This window comes from Strix uralensis, chromosome 3, assembly GCF_047716275.1.
Source record: "Strix uralensis isolate ZFMK-TIS-50842 chromosome 3, bStrUra1, whole genome shotgun sequence".
Classification (NCBI taxonomy): Eukaryota; Metazoa; Chordata; class Aves; order Strigiformes; family Strigidae; genus Strix; species Strix uralensis.
The window spans coordinates 85,474,187-85,501,152 of NC_133974.1; the positions used below are offsets into that span (position 1 = coordinate 85,474,187).

At 40.0% G+C, this 26,966-nt stretch overlaps 1 protein-coding gene across 6 annotated transcripts; it reads left to right on the plus strand.

Moving 5' to 3' along the window:
* On the plus strand, window positions 1–26,630 carry EDARADD (EDAR associated via death domain). Of its 6 annotated transcripts, none has more exons than XM_074863197.1 (6): window positions 1–337; window positions 12,645–12,706; window positions 14,333–14,372; window positions 17,330–17,430; window positions 20,997–21,042; window positions 23,578–26,630. In XM_074863197.1, the coding sequence occupies exons 2-6, from the start codon at window positions 12,704–12,706 to the stop codon at window positions 23,952–23,954; spliced, it is 567 nt and encodes a 188-aa protein (XP_074719298.1). In that variant the 5' UTR covers window positions 1–337; window positions 12,645–12,703; the 3' UTR covers window positions 23,955–26,630. The 6 variants fall into 6 exon arrangements, with proteins under 6 accessions (XP_074719298.1, XP_074719293.1, XP_074719294.1 ...); XM_074863192.1 differs by lacking the exon at window positions 1–337 and adding an exon at window positions 7,271–7,894 and having other exon boundaries at window positions 12,648–12,706; window positions 17,342–17,430; XM_074863193.1 differs by lacking the exon at window positions 1–337 and adding an exon at window positions 7,764–8,256.
* The last annotated feature ends 336 nt before the right edge of the window (window positions 26,631–26,966 follow it).

Below are 26,966 nucleotides of genomic sequence, written 5' to 3' on the forward strand. Positions count from 1 at the left end.
GGGGCTGTACCCGCGCGCCGGCGCGTGAGGGGCGGCACGAGCGGCGTGAGGGGCGGCACGAGCGGGGCGATGGCAGCGGGGGGTCACCCGTGTGGCGGCAGGGGTTGGGGCTGCCCTGGCCCTGCGCTACGCTGTTGCGTTAGGCAGCGCCGCAGGCCGTAGGTCTTCCCGCTCCACCGCCAGGCAAGAGGGGCCCGCCGCCGCCGCCGGGAGGTTGGAATGTCCGGTGTTTACCGGCGCCCGCGTCCAGCCTTCGGCCGGGTGTCTCGCAGAGACAAAAAGTACTTCTAGAGCTTTCTCGTCTTCCGGCTGCTGGGAAGTGCCCTAGAGCTGAATTGTGTTGAGTGTGTAGAAGCCGCTTTTTTCTTTCAGGTTAAACTGCCCTTTTCTCTCAGCACAGCTTCTTTTACGAGAAGCTATTTATATGAAGATGGACACACTTAATGGCAAGAAGTACAGGAAGATAGGAAATACCGCTTTGCCTTGTCTGATTCTCTTACCTGTTTCGTTTGAGAGCAAGGCTGCAAGTTAGTAGAAAAGCTATACACTTTATATCCACCGGCTTTTTTTTTAATTCGTTTTTTTAGTGGAGGCACAGGCTACTGTGTAGCAAACTGAAGCCTAGAAGACGGGAAGAAGGTGCTTTCAGATGTAGGTTTCACCTTGCAGCTAAGATAATGAAATACTGAGTTGTGTGGAAAGAGGCAGTCCTGTTTCTCCCTCTTCTCTTTCCTTCTCCAAGTTCCCCATCCCATGCATCTGAACTAGCAGTCCTGAAGTTGTGTGGTAAATCAGTTCAGCTACTTGAGCGATTTAATATTTTTTCCCTCTCTAGGGATAATTTTCTGCCAGAGCAGCCAGCTGAACTGACTCACCGTATGCCTGCTTCATCACTCAACCTGATGCAGGAGAACAGGCAAGGGTACATATCCTGGTAGGAAGAAGACAGGGTAGGACCATCCCTTCCAGTGGCTGCTTGCTGTTAGATCAGTTCAGCTACACCTAATTTCCGCCCCCCCCCCCCCGCCCCGACCCCTTAGGGAGACTGTTTGGCACTTGAGAGGTTAAAAGTTGGTATGACATCAATTAAAGCTGTCTAGCTGTGCTTTGCCAATAGCTGTTGGAACTGTTACTGCTGCTTCTTTTCAGTTCCTTTCAAAATCTTAAAACCAAAAACGAAACAGCTTGGAAACAATGTTTTGCTCCCAACAGTTAAATACATACCTGTAATTCACTTCCAGAATTGCAAAAATTCATTTTCCAGTAGGAAAACACAAGTGTTGCACTGATTCCATGTGCAGGTTGTTGGAATTAGGATTTTATTTTCAATCTATCTGCTAACCCAGGTTCTTCTTACACCCTTTCAGTCAGAAGAGAATACTCTTTTACTGGAGTATGGAGATGTGGTTGGGGTAACTATTTCAGAGAGCTTAAAAGTTTTTAGATTGGCCATTGTTACTAATTAATTCAAATTAGTTTTCCATTATATTTGTCCTTAAGTGCCAGTGTGTCACAAATTTTGCATTGTTGAAAATGTCTTGAAAAGATGAAGGATAGCTAGGAATTACAAAGACCATGAAATGGAGTTTTATAGTTTGGTCCCAGAGAGATGATGTAATTGCTCCTTCCTTTCTAGAGTACAGGCAGTACATCTATCATTCGGGAATGATTAAATGAGAATCTATTCCTACTTTCAGCATCAGTGGACCAAGAAATTTGCTAGATATTTGAGAAGAAATGGCAGAACAGCTAATGCTAATGTTTACATTGCCATGGCTTGCTCTTACTATCAGTACTCCTTTATCGCAAGTGGTTTGTACTTCTCACAAAGGGACTGTTTCTGTTTAGCAGATTCAGGTGAATTCATTGCATTTGTTTGCATTTTGTAACTTTGATTCTGGACCAAAGTTTCTATCATAAGTATTTAAAAAAAGCCCCAAAACCTTGGAAGAATGAAGCACTTAAGCTGCATAAAGGACTATGCAAATTAGATGTAAACTGTCGTATTTTCTAAGTCATAGTGTTCACTCAGTTGTCAGTTCAGAACATTTTGTGTTAGTTATAGAAAGTACTTTGTTTCCTTACCTCTGACAGAGTCTTATCCTGCTTGCATCAAAAGTCAGTAGCATTTTAGTTTTTGACTGCCATGTTAGAAGCATAAGGAATTGTCTGTAGAAATGTTTAATGGATAATTTTAAGAGCTGAAAAAATTAATTCCTTGTACATAATTATGTATATCTATATTAAGTGCTATACCAGAGCTGAATTTAGTTTAATACAGTCTTCTAAACTCTAGGGTACTTCCAATCTTATTTTATGTTTTAGTGTTGATTTCAACCTATGAATGCCACTTCGGTAGTGGTATAAAAAATTTAAAAAAAAAGAAAAAAAAAGTAAAAATCCTAATATAGGATTTCTTTGAGAAATCAATTTCAGGAAATAGCTGCAGAAGAAACAGGCTTACAATTGCAAACAAAGCCTAACAGCATGTTACAAAGCTGGGAGTATCTACTAAGCCCGTTTCTTTTAAAGAAACTTGCCATGACGTAATAATATTTTAGCAGGGGCTGGGGACAAGCCTTTACTGGCTTGTCCAGTAAATATTATCCAGGGATAATCATAGTTTACAGCTTGCTGGGCTCATGAAGAGTCTGGCATACATATTTACTTTTTCGGTGTACATTGTACAATGTACATGTACACAAATATCTTCTGTGATTTCATAATATGCGTTGCTGTAAAAATGTTGACAGTTTTATTTGCAAGCCTTAACATTTTCTATGTGCAAGCAAAGAAAGCCTTGAACATGGGAACTAAAAACATTATTTCTTGTTAGTAAATAGGAGTTAAGTAACACACATCTGAGTCACCTGTTCCCCATCACAGTGTTGTTCTCCAGAGTGGACAGAGATCTGGGTGCACCAGCAAGTGACAGATGGTCTTTTAGGGGATATAACAAATCTGCAATTACCAAACTTGACTCTGGCCTGCAGAGAAGACACAGTGGGAACTGAAACTGATAAAGTCCTGCTACTTTTCTTGTATTAGCTCCATCGGTGCTTTTTGGTCAGCTCTCATTGGCCAGAACCAAGCTTATGCACTTTGGTTGTACGCAGAAATAATGAGCTGTGGTCATCAACTGTGTAAAAATGTAACTTAGAAATAATTATGGACTAATTTAAGTGAACAAACAGGCAAAACAGGGTGGCTTCACATTTCACCTTAGGAGAAGCTTGGTAAATCCCAGCTGCTTTGCCAAGTTCATGAACTAGATTTCAGTAATCTGAAATGTGGCTTTTTGGAAATTTTTTGCCCTTGAAACTTCTGCCTTTATTTATTTTTCCAAATTAACATTTGAATAAGTCCTTTCTAAGCTTAGGAGAGTAAACGAGAGGAATCGATATGTCACAAACTTCTGTTTAAGTCTGGCAAACAGCAGTGGTGGGGGTGTGGTGGCTGTTGAGCACTGGAACATCTTGTGGTAGCCTAGTTATGACGATGTGACGATACAGCAAGGCAAAGGCGTGGGTAAGGACTTTCAGTAAACCGCCTGATGTAAGTACAGAAAACAGACAAGTAGTGAGGCACATGAGCTCTGTGGTCGATCAGGCCTGCTACAGCTGAAGAACTTGCATGCTCAAACCCCTGTTTTATCCTGCTGTGGTTAGGCCCAGTACAAGTTACGTTTCCTCGCAGGTTATGCTTCACTGACATGCTGTTCTCACCTACTGATACTTGCCTTAAAACCACAATATATGCTCAAGTCTGAGGCAACTGTTGTAAATAACACTTGAAAAGTACTGGTGGATGTCTAGACAAACAAGAGAAATGGCAGGATTATGGCCTGTAAAGGGCATAATTCAGAGTAGAGAAAAAAAGTACAATTTTTAATGTGAAAATTGCATAGTTGTATCTTCACAATGAATATGAGGAAAAACAGGTGAAAGTAGAATGCAGTAAAAAACAATCGCAAAGTACAAGGAAGGAGAACTTTTTTTTTTAAGTTTTTGTAGGTGGTGGAAAAATTAACAATGAATCTTTGCTATACACTTGTATCCTCATTCGTGTGTTTCAAGTGTGTGTGTTATAATTGAATGTTAACAAGCTGCATTGTATAGTGTATGACAGCATGGTCTGAATCAAGAGTACAGGAGTAAAGTAATCTCTGGACTCTTACTGTCATTCCTGTAGTACCTATACTTTGAAGAAAGAATGCTAGCAAAGAAATTAATCTACTAACTCTTTCAAACTTCTGAATATAGCAGGTGCAGATGAACATAAGTAATCTTGTTTAAAAAAAACCCCAAGATTTATGCACTTGAGCATTCTGTGCATGTGCTTATCTGTCAACAAGTCCGATCGTGAGGTAGAGATCTCAACTTTTACACGTGTATGGAAACAAGCAGCTAGGCAGGGGGACCCTGCTAATGCCCCTGCAGAGGGATAAGCTGCAGCCTGAAACCAACCGTATTAGGCTCAGTTTCAATGTGTCAGTCTAGAGAAAGCAAGGTTTCACTGTTTCTGAGGTGCGTGTTTGACTTGGACACTGCACAGCTCCTGGAGTGGTGGGAACATTCCCATATCATCCAGTCCTATAAGGCAAACAAATTATCCCCAGGCTTACGTCAGATGGTCTAGGTGTGTGTCATTTCATGTACTTTCTCCATAGAATGTTGTTTCTGTCAAATAAATGTCAAAATTGTGACATTCCTGTACAACTGTAAAAGAACAGACCAATATCATTATTGGCAAAGAAAGCAGTTTTAACTCTTTAGCTGCTGGTTAATTATTCCTACTCCAAACAGTCTCAGAATTTTGAAGAACTGGTCCAGCAACACATTGAAGCCGTCAACAGTTGAAAGCTATCCATAGGATACCTGGGAAAGAAAACGCAGGGAGGTATTTCCTAACTCTACTGAAGTACATAAGAGGTGAAAAGCTTATGTTGAAACAGAAGTATTTTACTCAATATGAACTTCCTTAAATAAAGATGTTTGAAATGTATAAAGCAAACAACTGAGGAAGAATAAACAAGGTTGTCATGCAACACTGGCAGGCCCACAGCTACTGTGACTATTAGCAACCCCTGTCAGGGAGAGGAAGATTACTGTTCCACTGCGTTTGTGGAGTTTGTGATCTATCTGGAACAGAAGCTCTTTATTTCCATGGGGAAAAGCCACAGAGGATCAGTTAGGAAAAAAAAAAAAAAGCTTTTTTTTGCCTTTTTTTTTGTTTTGTGGGAAGACAGCAATTATATTTTGCTGGACAGGAATATATTGTCCCTGGGAGGAAAAAGGTTTCATCTACAGCCTTGGGCCCAGAAGGTGGGAAACCCCTTGAGACTGTTGGTTAATTGCAATTTCAAACAGTAAACTACCTGGCTATGTATTACCACATAGTTTGTAGATCTTTTTAGGAAAAGTCTCTGTCCTCATCAAAGATGGCTGGTTTTTTGATGGGGCCAGGAAAGGGGTGAGAAGAGGCATGTGTAGACTTGATTTGTAAAAACTATTTCGAAGTATAAATCCTGTATTTGAGTGGAAATTTACAAAATCCTTAACTCTTCACCTTATTATTAGTTACACTGAATTCAGCAGCTTGCAGAGTTACAGCAAGGTAAGATACAGACTGTACTTAAGTACAGAAATTTGAGAAAGTTAATCTGCTGTTTTAGAGAATGCTGTTTAAAGTTATGTCATTCTGGATTTAGTTTTTACGATATGGCTATATTTAGTTTTGCCAAAATAATTGCTGGCTTTCTGGACTGGTCAGTTAGTTAAGTAACAAAGATTTCTGTATCACTGATTAAAGACTGATACAAGAACAGGCATGCAACAGCCAAATGAAGCCGTAATGTTGACAGTGCTCTAGAGATATTTATATGTAATTGCAGGCTCCTCCTTCAGTACCAGGAAAAAATTGTTAAATTATGATGACTAACCTAAATTTTGAGGCAGTAATGTTATTTAGACTATTCACTTCTATTAGTAAGTTCCATTAGTTTAAAGAGTTCTTTATGAATAATGTGTTTAAACCCCCACCTGTTTCAGATTGAAAAGCCAATGTAATTTAGATATACTTTTAAAAATACATTATTTTTAACAACATTAACAAGTGTTGTTCTGCTAAAATTATTTTGTTATTGTTTACTAAAACAATTTTTTTAATCCTAATGTAGGAAGACTTCATGTTGTAAGTTATCAGAAGACTAAATGCCACACTGATGGCCCCCAACACCAATGCTTTGTATGTTTCTGTAGTTTACAGCCAGCTGTGTAACAATAGTACACCAGGGGTATTTTGAAGGAGGTTAATGGATACATTTTTATATAGATTATACATATATTTATCCAAAGTTTTTGTAGTCACTGACTATATCCCCTTCTGGGGTTAAAACCAGTAGTCTTCACACAGCACACAGGGGCAATACATACGTGCAGGTTCTCAGGGCAGTTACGGCATTCATTTTATTGAGGCATAAATCTGGCAGGTTTGAAATCCAGAAAATTCTTAGCTCTGTTGTGGCTTTCTCATTCCTTACTGTTATAGGCGAGGCTCCAGTTATTACTCTAGCATTTGTGCAGATCTGCCTTGGTAAGAATACACTTGCTCCACCCTCTAATTCTCAGCCTGATTATCCATCACCAAAAACATTGTGCCTCTAAGGAAATCTAGGGAAACAGAAGCAGCAATTTTATTTCTAATTAGACTTGGTGTTACCCTTTTAAACCAAGAAATGCCTCCATTCTTTGAGAATGAGTTTCAGTATCAACATGGAAGCAATCAGAGTCAAGCCATACCTTGAGCAGCCAGACTCCAATAATATGCCTAAAAATTACTACTTTGGTTTTTACACATTGTGAATTACAGAAATATTTAGTGATCTGTTAGCTTGACTTTGGAGATTAAGATATATAGAGATATATGTTTGTGTGTGTGTATAACCCAATGGCAAAACCTCCATTTGTCTCAGGTGAAAATAAGGGTGATGCTCTGAATCTTCTAAATACCATGTCGTTCCTCTCACCAGTAGGATCATTTAGGGGTACACCCTAAGAGCTCTCCTCACAAAGACTTGCTCTTTTACAAGAATTCACAAATTCAATAACAGAATAATTGAGAAATATTAATATTACTGATATTAAATGAAAAGCCAAATAGCAGATGAGTCACTGTATTCAATCTAAATTCCCAAAACAAGAGCAATTTAATCTCAATGATTTTTTGTTTAGATTTGTAACATGCATGAGAGATGGAAAATAATCTGTGGAAGAGCACTCAATTTTTAATGTTTTATGGACCAAAGGCTACTTTTAGTTACTCCAGTGTAAGTTAGTTGACTGAATTGGAGCTCTCCCAGTGTAGGAGAGTAGAATTTGGCTGCAAAGTACCTCATTAATAAATGAGTAAGGTGGCTAATGCACAAATGGGGTCTTTTTAATGGCAGATTTATCTGAGATACGCTTGTTTCTTTTGTTTGAATTGTACAATAAATAGCAATACACGATTTTTTTATTTAGAAAGTAATTTCATGCACAGACCCCACTTAAGAAATCCGTATTTTTAAAAGTATATCGAAACCTTAAGTGGGAGAATTTGCCAGAGATGACAGTGGGGACCCAAAGCAATTACATACACAGATTTGCCATCATCATGCTATTAGGAGCGCCTGTAGCATAGGAGGACGAATTTTAAATGAAAAGCCAGTGCAGGTTACGATCGCTGCTCCGCGGCACTTGTCTTCTGAACTCCATCCCTGCCCTGCGCACCCTGCTCCCTGCCCGGACCCCCGGCTGGCCGAAGGCCCTCAGTCACACGCAGCAGCACCTGCAGGAGCGCGGAGCGAGCGCTGGAGTTCCCGCCGCCGCGGTAGCTTCCTTTCGGCCCGCCCCAGGTGAGCCGGGCCGCGCACCCCGGGCCTGGGCTCTTCATGAAACGCGGCGTTTGCAGGCGCAGAGCGCCTCCGCCCCGGAGGAGCCAACCCGCCGTGTCCGCGGGAGAGCGGCACCTCCCGCGGGGACCTGCGGGCTCCCGGGAGCGCCGGGGCTGGGCCCGAAGGCCCGACCTCCCTCCGTCCCTCCGACGGCGGGCGCGGCAGGGCGCCCGGCCCTACCTGCGGCGGGGCGGCGGCAGGAAGGGGGCGGCGCGGCGGGGCGGCGGTTCCGGGCACGTCGGCGGGCGCCGCTTGTTCCTCGCGCTGGGACCCTGCCGCCGCCGCCCGCCCCATGGCCGCCCCGCAGGACCCACTGCCCCCAGGTGAGGACGCCGCCGCGGGGAGCCGGGCGGGCGGGGCGGGGCGGAGCGGGCGGCGGCTGCTCGCAGGCCCCGCCGCGGGCCCGGGGCAGGCACTGGGCGGGGTGCGGCCCGCGGCGCCCTGCCGCCCCGCTTTCCTTCCCGGTCAGGGGCCACCCGCGGGCCTGGCGTACGGGAGCCAGGTGAGGAGCCCACCCCCGGCCGAGATGAAAAGGGTTTGTTACTTGCTCCCTTCCCCCGCCGCACGCGCTAATTAAGCATGGTAATAACTTCTCATGTGCTCCGCTGATGTGATTTAGTGCAACTTGTCTTGTCAAGCCTGTTCAGTGTTTAGTGTGTAAGTTAGCTTGTGCTTGCTAACGGCACATCGAAAAGCCATTTTATTAAAATCCCAGACTCCGGGTGGTTAGGAAGCCCACGCTTTTAAACTTACTCAGCTGATAGTGCAAATGACTTTTGAGTACCTCATCTCAGGTGCGCCAGCATCACAGATTTTCCCTACCTGTCTGCTCGGACAGTGACAAAGTTTTGAGCAGTTAACAGTAACCAAAAATGCACAAGTGCTGATGGACTTAGATTTTTCAGAGAACTGATTATTCTGATATAATTTGCTACATTTCCTCCTCTTATTCAGATTGGAAGTTCATGTGCCTCTGGTCAAAGCACCAGAGTGGTGCTTTGGGTTTAATCAAAGGGTTCATCTCTATGAACAGCATTTGTGTTAGGGTAATTACTTTGTTCAAGTCGTACTAAGTTGTACTATTAATGTGCATGCCCTGCCTTCGCGTGAAAGAGGTCTTATCTGTGTATGATTTTGAACTACGTAACTAGGGTAGACCTTATGTGCTTCACTTGCTACTGGTGGTGTCAAGGCTAGGACGCTGCAGGGAAATAACCGTAACAGAGGTGAATACCATTGCTGCTACATAGTGCTTTGGATCCCCCTCCTGCTTAAAGGTCAAAACACAAGAGGTTTCCAAAGCTTACCCTCAGACTTCCTTCCAATGCAAGGATGAAGAGCAGATGTAGGATTAGAAGTTTGGATGTGTATGTGTGTACACATATATACCTCTGCATATATAGGTATATAAAATGGACAAACTATTCACGCTGGTAAGTGCACAGCATCGCATCCTCACTAGAGTAGCAGTACTGAGCAGAGAGAGATGGTGGTGATGGGTACAAGTCCGCTGCTCCTGATGCAGACTGGTTATATTGGACAGGCTCAGCAGAAGAGCCATGGCAGCTGCTGAGCAGTGTGCTGCGCGGCAGAAAGGAACCTTGGGAGCAGCCACTGAACCTGACTTAGGTCTGTCCGAGTCAGTTTGCACGTGCTGATTTATGTCCATCTGAGTCAACTCCCGTGTGGTTCCTGGCAGAAGTGTGGGGAAGTAAATGTGGGCCAGTGGCTGTATGCTGTCAGTGGGGAGTATGGAGATAGTGATTTTTTGAGGGACCCCATTGTTAACAAGCTGTCTGTCAAAGTCACTGAAATCAGACAGTCTGCACTGAATAGTTGGTCTGTATTTCCTGTTGCCCTTTCAACATGCAAAACTGTGGATGTTTTACATTTGAGATAAAGAACTTTCCTCCCTGCTATTCTGTGCACCTGCATCCAGCTGTGTGACATGACCTGCAGAATGCTGTGGGAGATACGTGTGGGAAAGGGAGAGGGGAGATAGCATTTTAATTGCCTTATTCACAATGAAATATTTAAGTCTGTGGTTTTCAAATTATCTGTACTATCAGTGGTCAACAAGACCACGGTGAATAATCCGCAGCCAGTATGTGAAGTCTTTATTCTTAGGTACAAGTATTCATGCGCATACATGCCACTTATAAGAAACACTGGGACTTGGTAATGCTCTACAACCTCAAAAGCATGGAAATTGCAGTTCTAGTTCTTCATGAACTAGAAAAACAAAAGGGAAGAAATTGAGGTATAGGGAAAGAAATAGAGTTTTAAAATATCTTTCAGGATGGATACTAAACAAGAAGGATGCAGAGCCACAGATTCACAGTGACAGTGGTTTTGTGTGAGACCTAGAAAGCAGGAGTACCCTGTACCGCATCACCTCTTGCAGGGTCACCCTGGGGTCTGACAAATTCTTATTTCAAATGGCTGTATTCTTGGAGCTTCTCCCATTTTTTCAGTGCTTCCCTCTGGATTGTGGAAAGTAAATTACCAGTGTTGCAATGTACCTTGGCCATATCTTGGAGATGTAGGGGACGAAGCTCTTAGCATAGCTGCAGTAGCCACCAAGGTTCACCAGGGCATGGACCTTTTGTGGGGTCTGCTTTCATCTACCTCAAGGGTCCTCTTATATTACAAGGGCAAAAGAAAGATTAAAAAAAAAATATTTTCTTTTTAATGCATCTAAGAATCCATAAGGAGGAGCTGTAAGGCCTCTAGAATAAACTGGCGATAAATTGCATGCTTTGCCACTGGATTTGTTGGGTCTTTGCTGACAGTGGAGAAACAGTGAGGTTAGGGATGCCTGAGCTGGCCTTCTTCCCTGGAGCCTTTTTTTTGCTCCCAGTACCTCCTTTTTCAGCTTTCCTTTAGAGGGTGGGCTTGTCACTTCACCCCAGCACCCTTTCCAGTTCCTTCATAGCTCTTCACTACAAGTTCCCACTTGGATCCTCCATTTTTGGCCCTACTCTCATGCAGTGTCTTATACCAGTTTACTATATTTACTCATATTCCAGACCAACTCTCAACCTCTCTGCACTGGAACTGGGAAACTTATGACTGGCCCTTGTCATCAGGGCAGGCTTCATCCAGAACGTTCTGTTTATACCATGTTTCAGGAGTAGGGATTTCATATTCACCAAAAAGAGCACGTGTGACAAGAATATGGGGGTTTGTTTGCTTTGGGGTTTTTTCCTCCTCTGCATATGTCTTCCTAAACTTTGTACTGCAGGGTGAACATGTTCATCTGAAATTTTATAGACCTCCGCTTTTTTAACACATTGAGTGCGTCTGTGTGCAAAGACTGTGCTCAGGCCTTGTAGATGTGCCCCTTGTGATTGTGTCCACCCTGCCTGGACAGTGCGTGTGGTTTTCCTGTGGGCACTAGTGCTGAGGAAGGCTCTACCTGGAATTGCAGAGAGGGGCTGGGCACTGCACCAGACACCCAGGAACACTGCTGATGGGGCTGCCTCACAGAAGTAGGAGGGAGAACAGCTCTGTCCTGGAGCCTTAGGCTGCTTCTGTCCCACTGCTGCCACCTTTTTTGTTTTCAGGCCTGTTTATTGCACTGTCTTGCATAGTCTTATGCTTTAACTTGTTGTTCTATTGTATTGAGTGGATTTGTAGGAGCAGGTCCCAAAATAAACAATTATGCTAAATTAGAGTTGGTTAGAATAGTGTCTGTGTAACTGCTGTGTTATTTTGGGGCTCAGTGTCTATACTGTGCATTTCATAATTAATTTCTGGGACTGTGTTCTAAATGCACTGATTTCTATATGTGGGAGAAGGTAATCACCAAATATTGATTCCAATCACCTCTTACTGATTGTGGCTGAAAACATTTAATGTGTACTTGCGGTAAGTATAAGGATTTTTAGAATGAGAGTGACAAGAATGGAGTGAAAATCCTACTACATAATTTAAAATGCTTTTTGGTTTTTGAAAATGTGACACTTATCAACAGAAGAGATTCCTCAAGGAAATGGCAGGATGATGTTAAATTACAGGAGTGGTTTTGTGAATCCTGACTTCTGTATGAGATTTGTTTCAGATTCTCTGTGCACATTTGGTCAGTACCCCACTATTATGTGTCAGATTAGCCATTGATACAGAGGTGTCGACATTTAATGATTCATCTGCAAGTACTTTGAAGATTTATTTTTGTATCCTTTTAATGATAATATAATTGGAGTTTATGATTCTATTGTATACAAATAATTACATTTTACCTCAAATATATTTTTTGTTAGGTTTTGTGCTACAGTCTGCTGTTTCTTATAGTATTAATTTTTGTTGTAGTGGGTATGTTTACTGTGTGAATTACTGCTTTGAGGAAAAAACAGAGTGCTGTCACTGCAAAACTTACCTTTTAGCAGATTTGCTGGATTTTACTCTTTATTGTGGAATTGCTTTGTGATTTTTTTTTTTTTCACTAAAAATAATTTAGAATTTTTATTTAAGTCTGTCTTTTGTTAGCTTAGAGTTGGGTTTCCTTGTTGCATGTAGTTTCTCCTCTGTGTGCTAGTAGCTCTGACATTTTCTAGTTTTCTCATGTTTTCTTGTGAAAATGTAATTTGATGTAATGCACGTAATGGCTGCATAGTTGTGCTTTATTTTGGTCAGACAAAGAAGCAAAATATGAATTGCCAGACAGAAATATTTTGAGGATTATGCAGTGATAAAGCTTTCTTATTTCTAGCAGATCATGCAGCAAAAGAGCCGGTGGAGGATACAGATCCAAGCACTCTTTCCTTAACAATGGTATGTGTTTCTGGTCTAACACAGTTAAAATCATTTTAGCTCTCTACAGTTATGTTGTGCAGAATTGAGGTAAAACATTCAAGTATGTTAATTCAAATCGTCCATATATATATATATATGGATTTGCTTATCCCTATGGTTGTATAACCAACTTTTAATTTACTAATCCTGCTCAGTTAAAGTGTGAATAAAAATACCAACAGGTGCTTAAGGTGAATTGAGGTGTTATCAGCTGAGCTGTCCATGGGATAGCCTCTGGAGGCTTTTTTTTTAATTTAAAAAAAGCCACAAAACAACCAAGAAAGATTGGTGCTGACGTTCTTCTGTCCATATGGGTTGGAGGGATAAGAAAACCCACCTAAAGCTTAAAATTTCGATTGTACTAAGTTATTATTCCTTCCTGTACCTATTTTGTCTGATGAGTTAAAGACATGGCAAGGTTAAGACCAAATAGCAGTGCCTTAGAGCAGGCACGGGTGAACCTAGGGAGAGACCACCAAACAGCGCGCTCTAGTGCTTGCTGGCAAGCAGAGTAACACCGTTTATGACAAGTTTTTGTGTCTTAGGATAATAAACGTGTCAGTCTTATGCTGAGACAAGGAGTATATTGGATAAAAGTAATACGAAATTCTGTGAAGTCTTTTAAGAGTTTTTCTTTGTAATGTTGCTATGGATTGTTTACTCTGGGGAGAAGTTACAGTGCTGTGTAGCCCAGAGACTTTGTCTACTGTAGTTATATAAACAGATTGAAATACATTGTTTTATTATATGGATGGCAAGTGAGCAAGCAGTTATTGCTTTGCCTTGGTGTTTTCTTCTTATTCTGAAGCTTTGCAACAGGGAGTCAGCAGGAAACTGAAAATTTCACTAGTACTTTAAATGCTGATCCTTCACTGGGATCTGTTATTGCAGTATGTGTACATGCATTTGTGTTAGCAGGTTTTAATAAAAGATACAGACTTTGTGATTGGTTTTGTGGACTGACTTTATCCCCCCCATACCCTTAAATTAAGATGTCTTTAATCTATGTGTTTGGCTATGAACTTCTATAAAAGCCACACCTACTTTTACATAAGGGTGGGGGTCATAGGGAAGGAGGTAGATTTCAAGTATAATAGTAAGTTATAATATGCCTGGAAATCAGCTGCTATCCCCTTAAACTCAGTAATAATAGTAGTTTTCTACTGCATCTTAATCAGCTTTTTAATTTTAGAGCAGAAGGGAAAAATATTTTTTTTCTTTCCGTACGGTAACATTTTAGTAAAAGCTTATATGTGCTAAAAGCTTTTGTAGTCATCTGTGTTCCTCCTGGTATGCATTACCTTTTCTAGATTATCTTGCTACTGAAATGCAAAATTTATTTCCCAATCTCTGCTTGAAAAAGTAATACTTTTAAAAATACTGCAGCAAAGCAGCAATCTTTATGACTTTTGGATGTGTGAATCAGTACTGTTAGTAGCATCTCAATTCCCACATAAGAAGAATGTTACTATATCTGATTGTAGACAGATCAACTAGTAGCCGTTTAAGAGATGCGACTATAATGATGCAGTTTTATAGACTTCTTCTCCAGCACAATTACACTCTAAGTAACAAACATCTGTGTCTCTTGCCTTTTTGTGACAGACTGAAAAATATCCTGTCCAAGACACAGGAGTACCTAAAGGTAAGTATTGTGAATTCTGTCTATTCAGGTGTCATAGATCTGTGTTGTTACATTCAGTAAAACCATCGGTGTTATCCAACAGATTGAAATACTCTTACTTTTTCCTAGATGTTTATGTTCTAAATATAGTGTCTTGTGTATTTTTAAGGTCAGTTTGGTATGTGTATATATATAACTTCTGAAATTTCCTTCCAAAGTTTAGTTTTGATCTAAAAGTCAGTTTTAAACTATCATCAGAAGATCTTGGTTCTCAATCTGGAAGGAAAATACAGTACTGTCATCGAAAAACTGTTCAGAGAATGGATGGTAGAGACATGCTAATGTTAGAAGGTGGCTTTGAAGAGATTACCAGTGCTTTCAGGTTATCAGAAATACAATCCAGATGTACCTTCCAGGTCTCTTGCCTCTGATTGCTTTCTCAGCCCTATAACCAATTAACTCTTCATGCCATCTTTTACCTTCAGCAGGTATTAATACCATCTACTTGGGGACCTAATACAGATCCACTCTGCACAAGTTCCTGCCTCTCCTCACTGAAAATGGAGTGAGGGAGTGCAGGTTCTGTATTGCACTGAAGTCAAATGCTTGGATTACACAGTGTGAATATCCCCTTTATGGTATCCTTGACATGTGGGGTGGGTTTTTTTGTCATCCCAGGCTTCGCTGTTGGCTTATGTCCAGGGACTGTACTGACAGGGGCTCATTTGTGGAGCGCTCTGCAGGTAGTGTGTTCTCCATCCTGTGTTGTACAGCAGTTCTGCAGTGGGGACAGAGACAGGAAACTATGAAGCAGCTAGTCGCAGTGGAAACTTTGCTGAGGAGCATCAGCAATATACCAACTGGGGTTAAAGAAAGGTTAGAGACTATTTTGGGTGCTTGAGGGAGCCAGCTAGAGGAAATGGGCATCTTCTCAGAAGTGCTGCTCAGTAGGGGAGGAGAATGCAGGATGATTTGAAATCATGCACTACTTTCTGTTTATTTGCAGGCAGGTAGTTTGTTCCTTCAAAATTGTTTATTAACACTAAAGCAAGTTCTCTGTAACATTCTTTTCCATATCCTGTTTTTTATTTCACCTGTAACGTTAGGTCCTCCTCAAAATTGATTAGATAAATTCCTAAATTTGAAATTTGTCAAAGTTGTTTGAAATCTGAGATTGCATGTTTTAAATGCATTTAATTTGAAAACTAAAGCTGAGAGGAAGTTGAAATTTCAGTGCTTTCTGTAGAAAAGAAGTGAACTTGCTTTGTTTTTAATTATAGTTTCTGCTTCCTCTTGCTAAATGTAAAAAGATGTAAGTACTAATATAGCTTGACATTTCCCCTTCGGAGTTGTAAGTGACACAAATACCTCTTAATATTCTGTTCATTTCCGTGATTAAAATTATTTTCTGAGAATGACTTTTCATAAGTAGTTCTATAAAAATACAGACTTAGACATACGAATCTGTGAGCTAAAAAGTGCTACAGATGTTCAGGTCTGATTCTGCGTAACACAAAATTATATTTGCTTCAGACTTAATGTTTGAATAGACAGTACATTGGATGGGGGGACTGTTCTGTTGCTTTTATAGGTCAGTTGAGTAATCAACCATTTTGGGGCCATAACTCATTGAAGTTCTTAGCACTCTCTACCGATTACGAATTAAAGGTGAGTTGAGGGAACTTTTCATCTTGCAGGACTAAGCTTAATGTTTTCATCATGTTTTGATTATAATTCTGCCTCCACTCAAATATAGAACAAATTTCACACATAATGTTTCCGCACAACTGAAGTGGAATTTTGATGCCCATACTCTGCATTTTCAGCCAGGCTTTTTTTGTTGTTGTTGTCTCTGGACCTACAGTCATAAAGAATAAAGGTGATCCTTATTAAACATTTACCCTGCTGGGGGTGGAATACTATTTGGCTTTAAGTTTCAGCAGTGTTATACAACCAGAAAAAGAGGAAAATCATTATTTTGTTTTTTTTTGTTTTTTTTTCTTGCAAGCGTAAGGATGAATTCTTTGATTCGGATCAGTTCCTTCAGTGAGATAAGGAAATATGTCTTCCTTCTGTTATCTGACGATTCATAAAGATAATAGTTGTTCTTTAATGAGATCTTATCACTAAACAAACAGCAAATGGAAATGTACATAGTCACCAGTATGGAGAGTTCTTGTGTGTAAAAACATGTAGCATATAACCTCTTTTAAGCTCGTGTTAATGGTTGGGCAGCACCTGGCCCAGGGGAATTATGCAGATGGTTTGATGATGAGGATCTTATTAATTGTACAGAGTGAAATTTGTCTGTTTGCACAAGGTTCACAAAGGGCTTATGTATCCCTTGTACCACACTTTGAGGGCTGAAGTGAAGCTTGAAAGGTAAATAGAGTTTGTGCTGTACTGGGGAATGTTGTGCTTTTCAGTGGACTCCCAGGGCAGTCGATAAACACTTTGAAATGGATTGTTTCACTGCTTCAGAAAACTCTTGTATAGTAGAGATAAGTAGGATAAGCCTGATTCACAGAGGAGCAGCATAAAAGGTAAATATTTGTGTAGTACATATTTCAGCAATTATCATTGTAAGTGTGATGAGAAAAGCAAAGCAAAAATTATAGTGACTTGCAAAATACAGTGAGTTGTAACAGTCATCTTCGGCCTACTTTGATGTTAATATTCTTTGGTCAGCTTTCTGAAAGAAGAACATGATTCTTGCTTCAAGAATAGCACGGTGTTTGTTTAAAAAACAACTGCTACGCTAATATCTAATCTCTGCAAGGATTATTTTTCTTTGCACAGTCATGCTCTGCATGATTGTTGCAGTCTCTGCCAAGTTAATATTTTGGGCTTTTAATCCATCATTTCCCAGTGACTGATCATGATCTGGAGTTAAATTTTGTATGCTAGACACCTGTAATTTATGTTTGATACTCTTACTATTTAAATTTGTATTTGGGTGGAAGACTAGTGTTTCACAGTCTTTGTCTTAGATGAGGAATACCTAACAGATCAAGTTACACTGGAAATTGCATCTGTGAACATCAAGACCCTTACATCAGATTCTGGCCTAATCCAACAGGTAAGAAAAATGATATCTGAATGTGAACTAAATGATGGCTGTTGATTAAATAAGTATGTTAACAAATAAATATATTTTCAGAGTGTATCTGGAGAGCATGGAATTACTCAGTAAAGCAGACCAGAAATAGGCTCTCTTTTCAGGAGTTCAATGAAGTGAGCTTTTGTGGAGAAGAGTGAAAGAAAGGTTATTTAATCATTAATGTGTACTTTGTACTTTAAATAGGTTTTGATTAGTGTGTAGGTATTCTGAAGAGCTGACAGAGTTAAGGCTTTGTCTTGCATGCTCTCTCTCCTTCCTGCTGAAAATAGAGCCAGGGCAGAGAATAAGTGAAGAAGTAAAGAATCCTGGGGTTTGGACTCCTTGTGCTTTGCCCTTAGGGAGGCATTTGACTGTTCTGCTTTGACTTTGGGACACTGCTCTTCCCTTAGTGGAATTGTGAAATCTTACATTGCCACAGGGTGGGCAATGCTGAGTGACCCCCATGCTCCATGGTTACCATCTTTCAAGTGAATGTGATTTGCTGAATTTCAAATTGATTCTTTCTGGGTTGAGCAGAAAACTTGGGAGATGAGAAATGAATGAGCGTTTTTCAGCAAGACAAAGAACTAAAAGGAGTTTCTTATGCCAGAGTCCCAGCTGAATTTCATTAGAAACAAACATGGGTTTGGTATGCATTTCAGAGGTGATGGAGGTAACGGTCTCATCCCCATCTATTGCCAGCTTAGAATCACTATAAAGATATTTCAGTGTACTAGGGTGTTAATGATTCTACAGAGCTGGAAGACTTTCTGCCTATCTTCAGACTGTGTATAGGTTTATGGCTTTGATTAGATCTGTAGAAGTTGATTGGATTTTAGTTGTGGACAAAAAATAATTCCTTCTTAATGCCTTCATTTCATGGGAAGTAACACTACATTGTCTTATTGCGATTACATTACAAGAAAATGGTCTTGAATAAACCTGAGTGTATCTGACTTAATAAAAGTGGATAATAACTGATCAGTAAAAATACGAATTTTGAGAACAGTTGTATGGTACAAGTAAGTATCCCTGGTTTTCCTTGTACTTTTTTCAGTACTAGCCACTTGTTACTTTTTATCACAAGACATGAGTATCATAGCATCTCTTAAAGGCATTTAGGTATTAGCTTTCACGATATGGTTTGAACTTTCATGAATTCATAAGGTCTGGGAAATGATACTGAAGCTTAGGACAGCAACTTAGCTATTGCAAACTAAGTCAACAGTATCCACTTTTTATTTTTTTTTCCCTTTTGTTTTTATTTGCTTGTTTACTTCTTTTGAAACAGATCTCTGGGGAGGCTGAGCTGTGATGGGCAGCTCCTCATTCTCCCAGTGGGTTACCCTTCTGGCAATTTGCTCCTCAGGGCTCAGTAATAATCTTCTACCTTTTAAAGGAATTTGTGGGAATGGAGACAATGGCTATAATCAGTATCTCCAGGTTTAATTTTTCTTAAACTTTGGCTGCTCACCTGTTGCCATGAAGCCAAGTTCATGTTTAAAAAGCTTTGTCCAGAGAAAGCTTATGTGATGCCAGTGGAAAAGTAAACTACTAGAAGATAGTGGCAAGGATTATTCTGTTGCAAGTGGCATGTGCAGTGTTAGATTTCTTTTGAGCAGAGAGCAGACATTTTGTGAGGTGAATTGATGTTGCATGTGTGATCTTGCAGTTTTCAGGGAATAAAGAAATGCTGAAAACAGCATGCACATTTTTCTTTTCTTAACAAAGTTTTAAAATATTTTGGAGATAGTTTACCTTCTTTATAATTGGACAGTGAATGTATGATGTTCAACACATCAACTGAAACTGCCTATATTCTATTTTTAGTGTATTTCTTAGTAAAGAAGGTGTAGCAGGTAGGAGTAGAGCAGGGGTTCTCAACCTTTCCTTTACCACAGACCCCCTTTAAATACCTTTTGTGGCTGCAGACCACCAAGAGTTAATTCAAGATTTAAAGCACTAGGCTGCATTAAATATTTATTTCCATTTTTTCGTGAAGGGTCTTCAAATTTGGAGAAGGGGAAATAAGTTAATCTGTTAATGCACATACTCCTATTATATCTTTATTGCAAAGATCTCATATGAATTTAAAATAATAGCATCAACACTCTTCTTGCTCAAATGGCCCATTTTATGGTATTTTAACATGCTAATTCTGAATTTGATGCCAATTTTTACATTGAAATTTGATTAAAAGTTTTTAGAGTTCTTCACTCCTCCTCCCTCATTTGTCTGTGTTCAGTCACTGTATAGTTTTGTTTACTGGTCCAGGGCCACCACTTGGAGGAACAGACTTCAGCCCTGTTGTGGCCCTAGAGAGGGCCGTTGGGTTAAGAAAATGTCTTTAAGAGAAAAAACGCCCAGTTAAAGTGGGTCCCACCAGCCGTACTAGCACCGAATATACTAGTGTGTCAGGGGAGGGTGTGGGCTGGGGGGCTTGAGTATGAGAGGAGCATTGAGGGGAGGGGGCTGTGGGAAAAGGAGGTGCAGTGCTTGCTGTGGGCCAGACCAAATGTTTGTGGGCTGGACGTTCCCCAGCCCTGCTTTAAGCCTTCACAGGCCCCCTGTGATGCCATCACGGGCCACAAGAACCACTGGAATAGAGTATCTTATTACACTATATTGTTACCCAGTTGACTTGCGTTTGCATGCACAGCCTGCAAAATGTTAAGAAGCCTGCTGTGATAGTTTTGGAAGAATGATGCAATACAAAAAAAATCAACAATACTTTATTGAAGCTATCTAAGGGGAAAATCCCCTTCTGCTTTCATCTTTAAATCCTCAACAGAAGAAAGCTATTTCACCTGGCTCCACACCCGCCTGGTTAAAGTAAGGGCAGCTGCAGTATCCCGCAGTCCTAGGATCAGGGTGTGGTCCTTCCAGTTTTCAGATGTTGCTCTAAATAGTAGAATTGGAATGTTACAATGTGTGTTGCAGTCTCAAGCTGCTCAGTAATTTCATTATATTAGAGGCAAAAAGCCACTGAGGGAATGTTTACTTCAAACAGGAGGAGGGTTAGACATGAGCCAGCAGAAATGTTCAAGTCCACCTGTTGTCTAGAAAAGCTTCCTATGTATGTGAAGAAGCTTGTAAAAAAAAAAAACAAAACAGAACTCTTCCACTTTTCCTAGATCAGTGAAACAGCCCTCTACTGCTGTATGTTACAGGAAAAATTCTCATTTTTTTCATTACAAAGCATTTAAAAAATCTTTTTAATAAAACCATATGAATTGTTGGAACAGTTGTTGAGGTTTAAGAAAAAATTATTCAAAAGATGTAACCCCATATCGTTAATAAAGATGACATTGTTCAGTGGATACAACCAACAGGGCAGTTTTGTGAGCAAAAGCATGAAAATTCTGCTTGAAAAGACTGCAGATAGTCAGTAATTCCTCAAAACCAGATATATTCCCTGTATGACTTTACAAGTAGCTCAGAATTCTTCCAAGTAATCTCCTGCCACTCCTAAATTAGCCGAATAGTTATTCTGGTGTTCAAATACGTTATTTTATTTTGATTTATGTATGTTTTCTGCTTTGTAGCCAGAAGACAAAGACACGCAAAACCATACTGATGACTCACTTTCAGGTAGTATGACAGCTTTACTGTTCTACATATTTTATTCCTAGATTTTCTTTGGAAGTACTTTATTAAAAACTGCTGTTTTGTCATAACCAGGAACTGCCTGGGTAGCCAATGCTTGTGGAGCTCATTTCATTACCAGTATCCTTTACAGCTTCCTCTTTGTTCTAAGGGGGTGGTGATCAATAATGCAGAACATACAAAATGCCTAAGTTGGGCTTTCCAAATACGTCTAGTACATCCAGGTTTGGAAGAAATTGTAAACAGCTATTGGGAGGGAGCAGAAGCTGGCAGTAGTAGGCTGTAGGGGCTTGTACCATAGTTGTATGAGCTTTGCTGGGGGTAGAGTGTGTGTGGATGATATACAGCCCTGTTAATCTAACAGTGGACAACTGAGAATTCCCTGTTAGTAAAGAAGCTTGTCCTATCATGTAGCATCAGGATCATGCAGTTAGATGGGTAGGTCATCATTTGCTCATCAGTATCTTAACACAGGGCATCTTAGAAAAGCAGGATTTTTTATAATCCTTTTGATAGTCTGCACACAGTATAGCACAAGAAGCAGGTTGGTTTAGTTTTGTTTACCTATAACTGTGCCCTGTGTTTTCTTTACCCTTTCTTACCTGCTTCCATTGGAGGATAAATCTTACTCTGGCATCTTGCAAAGCAAAATAAGATGAAATTCAGATAGGGTGCTCTCCTGCCCTTTGAGCTCAGACAGAACTTTGATTGGATTATGTTCATTTTGCCTTGTTTGTATAACTAGATCTTGGTATGAGTGAAGCAAGCAAGTTTTGTCTCACTTCAGCAAGAGTTTAGGGTGCACAAGCACAGAATAATTAACATACATATTTCTGTAGAGAAGAGCTGCAAGGCCTGTGGAATACCTGTGAGCAAAGATGTCACCAGAACATGTTTCCCGTTAACAGGGAATCTGAGCGTTTGTATGAAGCTAGTGTCTGCAGCACTGTTGTTGCTGCATGTCGTAACTTGTTGAAAACTTCAGAAGTGTCTTTGGCCTGCTAAAAAAGCACACCGATGAGCCATGTTACAAAAATAACAATATCCTGTTCTTCCCTTAAAAACAAAAAACAGTGCATGCAGAAGGTACATTCAACTGAGTTGCTTTTATTAGCACTAATACTCAGAATAAAAAAAAAAAATCACAATTTGACGGTCTTTCTGGAATTTTCACACAATCTGACAGTAATTTCTGCAAATAAAAAAAACCCCACAAAACCAAAAAAACCCAACCTTAACAGATGCTACTGTCTGTATGTGTAGGTGGCACTAAGTACCATACTTACCCTTTGCCAGAGGTACAGTTCAGGTCTCTTAGACCAGCACTGATCTAGCACTTGTAAATTGTGTCACTTCTGTTGTTTTTAATCGATCTTTTTATTAATATCAGTTTTCTTATTGTAGTGTCCCTTTTTCAAAGAGTTTCATCCCAAGTAGGACCAGTTACTTCCCTATTTCAAGCTGTACAATGAGGCTGGAGGGCAGAAGCTTTAGAAAGGGCTTCTAGGCTGCATCCATTATCTGCTATTCTTTGGAGATACCAAATTCTCCCTGCCTTCCAAAAGGAGCACAGAGAGTTAAGGTCATATCTGCAGCTAAAATGCTTAAACAGTGCCCTACACCACTGCAGTGTTCAAGGTCTTGGTATTAGTGTTTAACTAGAAGTACGACTAGCTTTCGTTTCTACATGCTTTTACAGGTTATAAGTATATAATATATTCTGATAGCAACACATTGTTCACAGTGCTGGGGAGATACTGATTGTTGTGTGTGGGAGACCTCTAAATGGCAATTTTTGGTATTTGATGCAGATTTTGGAACGTATCACCACCTACTTCCAGCAACTTGGTATTTTTATTTTTCTCACACATGGAGGAGTATGCACTTTATTCCCTTCTATAATGAACATTTTAAATAGGCTTGCTTGTTAGAACAGGGACAGCTTTTATAGTAAGAGCCCTTACAAAGCAAAGGAACATTTCCACTTTTTCATTGTGTTAAAGTACTAGATGTGTTTGCAGCTGTCATCAAAGATTCTCCTGGTGCAAATATTTCATGTTGTTATGAAGGCAGCAGCTCAGAAGTGCAAAACCTTTTCCTTCATCCTACAACACATGTATACAAGATGCACATAATGCACACATAATCCTATTGGTGATGTAAGCAGAGGTTATGGCAGATTTGAAGAAGCGACGTAGTTCCCAAAAACAAAAAAGGGGAATGCCCCAGCTCACACACTGGATTGAATTGCATGCCTTTTCTATAAAAGTACAAATATGGTACTTTCAAAATTACTGTCCTTTTGATTATAGCCCCTGAGTGTGGTGAAGAGAGAAGTCTTACAAAGTTAATTTCACGAGTACTTCATAAGGAAAGGCATTACATGTGACTGTTCTGACTTTCAGAAACGATTCACAGGAAGGTGATAGTCTTCAACCCTTTGTGCTTTTAACTTTTTGTTCCCAGTGAAACCACAGCAATAGATCCTAACTTCTCCCCATGTAATGGTTTTCACTGCAGATCTCAAGAAAACCTGCAAGGAAAATGGCACCTGCTCCTTGTGCTTATTCCGTGCACCGACCATCAGCGATATGCTCAATGATGAGGACTTGTTGTACACAGTGAGGCTAAAGCTGGATCCCTGCCACCCAACAGTGAAGAACTGGAGAAATTTAGCAAGCAAGTGGGGGATGACTTATGATGAATTGTGTTTCCTTGAACAGAAGCCCCAGAGTCCCACCTTGGAGTTCTTGCTACGGAATAGTGACCGGACTGTGGAGCAGCTGATTGATCTCTGTAAATTTTATAAGAGAATTGATGTTGTGAAAGTGCTGCTGAAATGGGTGGAGGAGGAATGGCCCAAGAGAGGGAACAGAACTTACCAGAATGACTTCTAGGTCAAAGAAAGTTGTTAGTCCATACATGTTAAACTCTGGGACTAGCTGCCACTAGTACATGGGAAGTTTCCCTTGCAAGAGAGAGAGAGCCTGTACTGATGGTTTGTATACTGTGTAAGCTTTATGTACTGTATACACATATCTATGTTCTGTGCCTTCCAAAAGTGGACGGAATAATGCAGGTTGTGTTCTTGAGTCTACAAATGCCTTCAGTTTCTTTGCTGCTGTTTGTAGGCTTCCGAAGCAGAAGAGGCATGAAAAAGCCATACCACTGGTTTTACTGCAGCAGTTGTGAACCATGCCAGTTGTGTGCTGTTGCTATTGAGAAAGCCACAATTAGAAGGCAAGTCTCCTAGCCTTTCTGGCAGCCCTTCCACAGTTTTATATGTTCTACCTAGTAGAAGATGAGGGGCTATCTTTTTCTTCCTTTTTAAAATTTTTTTTTAAGCATTATGACACTGTTTTTGGCACCTCAGTGTTCCAAGCAATAGTTTGGATTTGCATGTTACAATTAATTCAATGTTTCAACATCACATTCAGGCAAATTAAGCTTCAAATCTCTTTTATAAACAAGAATAGATGTTAAAATAATTATTTGCATACTACTATGTCATAGGGCATATATTTACTATAGAAGAAATCGTGCAATTCAGACTTATCAGCCTATAACCACTAGGGACCAAAAAAAAATTAAAATGCTTTATAACTAAAATTACTTTCTAAAGTTTTGAAGACAATATGCACTCTGAGTGCACTTACCTGTTTATCTCAAATGCCTCTGGCTTTGCAGTGTGAGGTGACAGCTGATGCCTCACCCACAGTATATCCTTAGTATTGAGTATAACTTCCCTTTTCACAGGCTGTGGTTTTCTTTACAGTCCTGCGGGTTGACCTACTTTCTGCCCCACACCAAAGTAGTTGCAGACTTGTGTGAAACTTTGCACAAGTTTATGTATTGATTAAAGCCACTGTAATAGGAAATTAACAGGTGAATTCATCTATGGTCCAGGTGGATGGTTATTAAAGCACTTACAGTTGTTTAGACTGATGTTTCTCAAAGAATTTCGGTACTATTACACTGTTTACATTTTAAATATTTTAGAAATTGGTACTTTTCCTACCATTCTTCTGTGTTCTAATCTTTTTAAAAAAATCCTGAAAAATCAGTTATACAGTAAGATGTATAAAGTACTTACAGCTATAATACCACACCCAAGAATGTTGTAACTTAAAAGTACTTCTGGTTGTTACCCTTACTAAAAGCATCTCAGACAATACTAATATGTACATAGGTGTATATACCAAAGCACTGGCGAAGAGTACGTCAAGATGTGGGGCAAAACTAGAATGGGGTACAGGTTGATGCACTGTTTACTTTTCTTGAGTAGAAATAACTAAGAATTAGTAGCAAAGCTGAGGGAATGTATACTGAGTTTCTTACTGTAAGAGAATGAAAAGGGACCTCTAGTAATACTATGCTATAGATAGTGAGATATGGTTACAGAGGAGCTTGAAGTAGAGACTAACATTTTCAATGTCAGGCACTAGTTCTGAGGTGACATCAATTAGCTTTATTTTAGTGACTTCAAGAAGCTGAAGATCTAGTTTCAAGGTGAAAAGACTGGCCTAAATTTGAGGTTTGACTTTTTTCTTTTTTTAAAAGCTTGTAGAAGACTGGACTTTGTAATAACTTTTTTTTTAGCCATTCCTCCAAAAAGCTGCTACTCTTTAGAACAGTAAGTTTTCTAGTCATATTTTAAAGAGGAAATAGTACTGCTGTGTCTTGTTGGGGCTGCTGTTCAAATGTTTCATGTTCCTCTTCTAGGAACAGGGGTTTTCTGATAGATTTCTTTCAACTCTAACTTTTGCAAATAATCTTCTGTCTTTAGTTCGGAGCTCTAGAATCAGCTTTGAGGACTCCTGTGGTGGCTGGGCTGCCTGCTAGTTTGAATTCCTACAGAGGCATCCACTGTGTATGTGCAAATAGCTCATTATGCAGCTTGTCCAACATAATCCCCATACCTTGGGCCTACTATATGCATGATTTAGGATCATGTGTCTATATATTAAGTTGTTCTGAGTGATGAGTGCTGGCATGTATGTCAACAGCTTTGTTCTTCCATAGCATACCACAGCTGTAGATGTGTGGTATAGTATGCTCTGCTTTGATAGATCCAGTCCAGTAAGGAGCTGGAGTCCTCACCTAAGACTCAATGGGAATGTGAAATGATGCAGCAGCATTTCTGAATCAAGATGTTCAACTGAAATCTACCCCTTTTCCTGTTTTCTGGCTAAAACTTGTAAAATTTTGAAGAAACGCTGTTGTCTTGTGGAAATGAGTTCTGATCCCATGAAGCTCTTGGAAAGTCAATGTCAGCCGCAAGAATTCACATCTGATGGAAATAAAGCTGCTTCTGAGAGTTCATAGATGGATTCTGTATAAATTCAGCACTGAAGGTTGAAAATGTTAGCCTTAAACTTCATCACACACTGGATTATTCATTAGTATACTTGAAATATATTTTTTCCTCTTTGTATGGTATGAATTGAGATGTACACACTTTTTTAGTTTTGTATCTGTTTACAAGATATTGGGTCTGAGTGTTCAGTTTATTCTTCTATCTTCTGTTATAATGTATACTATTTTTAGAAGAAATACAGATTGTCAATATTTGACTTTATTGTATTTGTTTTTATTACAGCTAGGAAAACAGCCGTTTTCCTTCTCACCAGTCTGTTTGGAACCACTGAACTATCAACTAGTTGTGCTGTGTAAAAAACATCTTAAATACAAGATTCATGGCATCTTAAAGCACCTGTGTTTTCAGCAGATACTGCTGTTCAAGAAAGGAAGATGCACTTTTCTTATCTTTTCCATATGAAAAACGAGTTAATTTTGATAAGATGATGAACAAAGATGTTTACCTAGAAATTTGCAGCGGAGTTCTAGAGAGCTATGAAACCTACATTGAGTGAACTCTTCCAGAATTAATAAGCAATCTGATAACGTTA